The sequence below is a fragment of the Heteronotia binoei genome, chromosome 1, assembly GCF_032191835.1.
Source record: "Heteronotia binoei isolate CCM8104 ecotype False Entrance Well chromosome 1, APGP_CSIRO_Hbin_v1, whole genome shotgun sequence".
Lineage (NCBI taxonomy): Eukaryota > Metazoa > Chordata > Lepidosauria > Squamata > Gekkonidae > Heteronotia > Heteronotia binoei.
The window spans coordinates 23,677,434-23,683,540 of NC_083223.1; the positions used below are offsets into that span (position 1 = coordinate 23,677,434).

At 46.9% G+C, this 6,107-nt stretch overlaps 1 protein-coding gene across 1 annotated transcript; it reads right to left on the reverse strand.

Annotated features, from left to right (window-relative positions):
* Positions 1-5,089: 5,089 nt before the first annotated feature.
* Positions 5,090-5,729, reverse strand: ARL4C (ADP ribosylation factor like GTPase 4C). The gene has a single exon (XM_060232513.1). The coding sequence runs from the start codon at positions 5,701-5,703 to the stop codon at positions 5,125-5,127; it is 579 nt and encodes a 192-aa protein (XP_060088496.1). The 5' UTR covers positions 5,704-5,729; the 3' UTR covers positions 5,090-5,124.
* Between the last annotated feature and the right edge of the window lie 378 nt (positions 5,730-6,107).

A 6,107-nucleotide genomic window follows, 5' to 3' on the forward strand; every position in this document is an offset into this window, starting at 1 on the left:
ACCAGAGAACAGGCGTTCTCTACAAAGGCCCCCCAATGGTGGAACCAATTGCCGGAAGAGGTGCGGGCCCTACGAGATCTTAACCAGTTCCATAGGGCCTGCAAAACTGCCCTCTTCCGGCTAGCTTTTTAAGACAGAACTCTTGATAAAATCAATAATACTGAGCCATCTTATATGCCATTTGACTGTATTTTAATGTCTTACTGTTTTATTGGTTTTATTCTTTAAATTATTAACTGTATTATCTATTGTTTATTTGTATCATGGTTTCTACCATGTCCTGTTAGCCGCCCTGAGCCTGCCTAGGTGGGGAGGGCGGGGTATAAATAAAAGTTTATTATTATTATTTATTATTATTATGCTCTTTGTCCAGCAGCTTTTGTTGTTCTGTTAGCTGCCTCAAATTTGCAGAGAAAGGCAATTATGGCTGCAATCACACACTAAATAATGCAGTTTCAATCTACTTTCAGTGCACTTTCCAACTGGATTTTACTGTCTGAACTGGCAAAATCCAGTTGGAAAGTGTTTTGAAAGTGCATTATTTAGAGTATTTTTTAAAACAAATAAATAAAAATGTTACACTATGATGGCCAGATGCTTTGTACTAGAGTATTCTTGATTAATGCACCACGAAGCCCTGATTCAATACAAGAGGCTTGTTTCTTTCTGCTGTTGCCTTCCAGTAGAGGTGATGAGATTACACTGAAGTACATCTGACCCTCCTCTGGGTCTCCAGCCAGCACTGCAGATGAGTTTTAGGCCATGTGACTGACAGAAAGAAGCTGCCAAGATGGAGAGGAAGGCCAACAAAATGCATCCTTGACGGCAGCATCTCCTTCCAAAGCATTTTTTAAAAAAACAATATGACCAATTTACAGGATTCTATTTGCTCTGTTTGCATGCAAGGCAGTCAGGGAACAAAACTGAGGCCTCCTTGAAAATCTTGCTACCACACAAGAAAGGCACTGAGAGCTGCTCTGTACATTACAAACTTGTTCTGTGTAAGTAACATCCATTAAGAGAAGCATTCAACTTGCCCCTTCAGCCATGACTTCCCAAGGACTCTGCATGCAGGTAGCCCATCTCATGCTAACAACCAGAGAAGCAATGAGGCATGCTCAGCCTGTAGTTTCTTATGCCAAAGCCACACGTTATAGTCTCCAGGGATTTTTTTTGTGGAAGGAACTCCTTTGCACATTAGGTCACACACCTCTGATCCTCCAGGAGCTTACAGGGCTTTTAGTACAGGGCCTACTGTAAGATCCAGGAGGATAGGCAGGGGATGTGGCCTAATATACAAATGAGTTCCTGCTACAAAAAAAGCCTTGATAGTCTCCATCCAAATAAAATACTATTTCATGCAGAGAAACCTCTTCTGTGCAGGAATTCTTTAACAGGTTCAAAAGAACTTATTTAAAAGGACAATATACTTTTCCCAGCAGTGATATTTATAAAGTTGATGCTGCCTGCAGTCAAACTCCCTTTGTGAGATCTTTTAGGATTCCTCCTCCAAATTCTTTCTTCCATAAACAATTTCACTCTCCAGCCTTGTGCCTTCATGGGGGTGGGATGAGGAAAGAGCCCAAAAGCAAAAAGTGAAATGAAAATGTAACACTTGCTTTGCTTGAATTTAATACTTTAATTTGGCGCATTGTGGAAAGGAACATCTGAAATGTTACAGGCATCTGATAATATCTGCAAAAAAAAAAATATCTTCAAACATCATTTGAAGAAGACAAAACATCTGGGAGTGGGGGCATAAAGCTTTGATGTAAATACTTTAACCACCCTGTTTCTCCAGACAAGGGGTCCCCAACATGGTTTCCATGGATGCCAACACCTTTTCTGGTGCCCATAAGGTGCTTGTAGAAAGTGGATGGGGGTAGGTGGGGCTTTTGCACAGCCGGTCTTCTGACTGGCTGTGTAGATCAAAAGACATCCTCTTAAACAGATGTTTTGCCTGAAATGCTGGAAAGTTACTGTTATAGTCATATACAACCTTGCTCTCTGATATTTTGCCGTTGGCATCACCTCCTGCAGCAGCCATTTTTGACTGGCTCCACCTACTGTGGCAGCCATTTTGTAGTTGTGCCCATTGTCCTGTGTCAGAATTTCAAAGGTGCTTTCAGGTCAAAAAGGTTGGGGACCCTAGCTCCAGAGCTTCTACCTTGTCTGAATAATTCAATCAGGAAGATGCTGGTCAGGATTGCTTTGGGGTGAGCAAAGATTGTAGGTTGCTCATTGTCTGTAAAACTGGCTCTACAATGGAATCCACAGCTATGGATTTGACATTCAAACTCGCCTTCACTCATTGCTGTTACTAAAAAAGTAATCTAAAAGTTAAGGATATGTTCATACCCTGCAAAGCAAGGAGTATGCTCAAATATTTTATTTGAAGTGATACAGACAGTTGCTATGTGGTCCCAGAAAGTATGTGAGATCTTTCAGTGACACAATTTTTTATCAAGCAAAAGTAAAAGGATATATATATATATATGTAATTGATCAACATCCTTTACATTTTGCCTGATTAAGAGCTCTGTATAGCTCAAAATATTGCATATTTCTGGGTCAACTGAAGTTAACAGCAAAACTGGCATATTTAATAACTTATATTGCTGGACTGGGCCTATAAGAACCTCATCTCCACTCACATAGCACCTGTGCAACTTCGTGTGCAGCAGTTTGTGACAACGTAAAAAAAAATATCAAAACACACATTCACTTTACGGTATGATGGAGTTTGATCCCAACAGTATTTTCTTGCCTTCTTAACAGTGTTTTAAACAATTACAGCATTTGGCTTAAAACTGTGTCAAAATAAATATATTCTCTCTCAGTCATGAGGTAACAAATGTTATTGAGAGAGCTGGTTGGAACAAACAATAACATTAAAAAAAAACTCTGTGGGACCAGCCCAATCACTTGTCTCTCCACTCATGAACACAGAAATCGTTATGTTTCAACATGTGAATAATTTCAGTTGTAAGACATGTTAGCTTCTTATCTGGCAGGGCTCTTGTGCTGTTAACAGCTACACAACAGACAACTATTCAGCAGACAAAGCTTTTCCTGACCCCTCCCCCATATAGCAATGTGGAAAATCCCTTTTACTTCCTGAGTATTTGCTACTGTAGAGCTATTATTGACATATGAGCATTGCCTGAAAAAAGTTGGCATCTCTTATTGGATATTGATTTCCACAAGAATTTATTGAGAGAATTCACTGCTGACCGGCAGATTCAGTTGAGTGTGAATTTTTCTGGCTTCCTCCCCCTTTCTTGTGTCAATTTCATCCTATTCTGTTGCTATTTTTAAAAATATCTTTAAGTAGAAAGTTCATACTGCAGGCTCCAGAAATTAAGAGCCACAGATGCAAATCTTTCATACACTTTCTTTAAATTAATTTTCAAATCAATTTTAGAGACTGTAAAAATCGCTGCAGAAAAATTCCTTAAAACTCAATTTCAATTCAATTCCTTAAAACTCAGTACACTCTTAGGTATAAGTGTGTATAGGATTACATTCATTACAACGTGATCCTGTGTGTGCTTATTCAGAACTAAAATCCCAATGGCTTACTTCCTGCATACTGAATCGCAGCCAAGATATCATATTTCTCTTGCACTACCAAAATCAATGCAAGTCTTCCACAGGTGGATTATATCTCCAAAGAGCTAGCTGTGTGACTCAAATAGTGCAAAATACAAGCACAGTAGTCTAGTGGCACCTTAAAGACTTATTCCAGCTGCCCCTCTTCTACAACTTTCCTTATAAAAACATGGAGAATGATATCCTCTTCACAGCATCTGAAGAAATGAGCCCTGACTCAGGAAAGCTCACATTGGAGTAAAGGTGGTTGGCCTCTAAGGTGCCACCTGACTTCTGGGTTATATCTGCCATTTTCTTTACCTTGATAAATGCTTGATAATTTGGAGAAGAAGCCATTTTCACCAAGTTTCACTTGGCTCAGAATCTTTCTGTATACTCATCAGCTCAGCAGAGCTGTTTCCCACCCCATGAAGGGCGGGGGGGGGGGGAGCTCTGGTTCATGAAAGCCACCAGAGCAGGAGGAATACACAACTGAAATGCAGCTCTACCTCTTTTGCTCTAATGTGGAAAAAAGAAACAAAATGTGCCTGCCAACGGATGTTTCGCTGAGTAGTATAAGACGGGATTTTCCAGGTTATTGCTACAGTGTGAGAGCTTGTCGTGAAGAGAGGAACAAGCCCTTCCAGCAGAATATTTAGAATGCAGCACCAGGCAGCAGCGGCTGCCAACCAAAACACCCGCCACTCACATCACACACAATTAAGATACAGAATTCTCTTTTCATCTAGGAATTTGTGGGTTTCACAGGCAGGACTCCCCATACTTCACCTCTCATCTGGCACCACTGATGGGAAGGGGCCTCATCCCCCTCCCCATCCAGTTGAAATGAAAGGGGACACTTCCTATGGAGTATACGGACCACTGCAACCCTCATTTGCTTATTTCATACATTTTGCTGGCCTGCTCAGAGATCTCTGAAGCCAGCCTTTTGTGTAGGGGGTACCTTTTCTCAGCCTTCCAACAATGAGCCGTTCGCCAAGCAATTTTTTTAATGTATCAAACTCCCCCCACACCACCCCCCACCCCACCCCAAATCACAGCATCTCTTCCCCCCCTCAAGCAATACTTCTCAAGTCTGTCTCTTCATGCGCAGGTGGCCTTGTGCCAAGGTGGGAGCACAAACCTTTCTCCAGTGGTCACAGAGTCCGGCCCTGTCATGAGAATCCAGCACCCAGTCTCCCATTTTGTTCCCAAGGAAATCTTCCAGAGGGATTGAGGGGGGAAGGAGCGAAGCAATAGCATATATTCCACCATAGCAGCAGCTGGTCGAAGCAACCCGGTTCCCGCCCAGCTTCTAGCCCTGCTAGAATGAAAATGTTCTCCAGGGGAGGTTTCCGCCCCTCCTCTGATTCTGGCTCAGTGACTGGGGGTGAGGGGCTAACGTGGGCCAGGCCTTGCCTGCCAAGCCGCGGCAAGTAGGAGGCGACCCCCTCCCTCCTCCTCCCAGAGGTCTGGGTCACATCCCGGCGAGGAGGCACGTGGGGCCGCTGCAGAGCTGAGTCCCGGCCGGGCCTACCGCTTCTTCTTCTGCTTGAGGGTCTTGCGGCGTTTGAGGATCATCTCGTAGAGGCGGTCCATGCCCTCGGTGAGCCCTTCGCCGATGATGGCGCAGGCGGGCTGGACGTGGTAGGCGGTGGCCGGGCTGAGCTCGTGCAGGGCCAGCTGCTTCTCGATGTCGGCCACGGGCAGGGAGCGGGGCAGGTCCTGCTTGTTGGCGATGACCAGCAAGGGCGTGCCCTGGTTCTCGGCGAACTTGGTGACTTTGTGCAGCTCCGTCTTGGCCTCCTCCAGGCGGTCCACGTCCACCGAGTCCACCACGTAGATGATGCCGTCCGTGCAGCGGCTGTAGGACTTCCAGAGCGGGCGCAGCTTCTCCTGCCCGCCCACGTCCCAGAAGTGGCAGCTGATGCCCTTGGCCGAGCCGTTGCTCAGCTTGATCTTCTCCGTGTTGAAGCCGATGGTGGGCACCGTGTTGACGAACTCGTTGAACTTCAGCCGGTACAGCACCGTCGTCTTGCCCGCCGAGTCCAAGCCCAGCATGACGATGTGCAGCGACTGGAAGGCCGAGATGTTGGACGAGATGTTCCCCATGGCGCGGGGACTGGGCTCCGAGGTGGCGAGGGGAGGGGAGGGGAGGGAGAGCCGCTCTGGCCCGGCAGATCAAGACGCCAAGCCTGCGCCGCCGCCGCCGCCGCCAGCCATCCCGGGCACCCTGCAGAGGAGAGGAGAGGCGCGCGCGTGGCGGTAGTCCCGGCGAAGCAGTCCCGAGGCGCTGCAAACAAAGCCGGTGCGGCGCCTCTCCCTGGCTCAGCTGCCTCCAGCGGGCGGCCCGGCTTGCGGCCGCTCCCCCTGCATCGCCCAAGCCCGGCTCGCGCCTCGCCTCGCCCGCCCGCCAAGCGACTGCGGCTCAATCCATCAAGAGAGCCCGCCCGGCCTCGCCTCCCCTCCCCTCCCCGCCCGCGCGCGCCGCGGCTCGCCAAGGGAGGGGCCTCCCG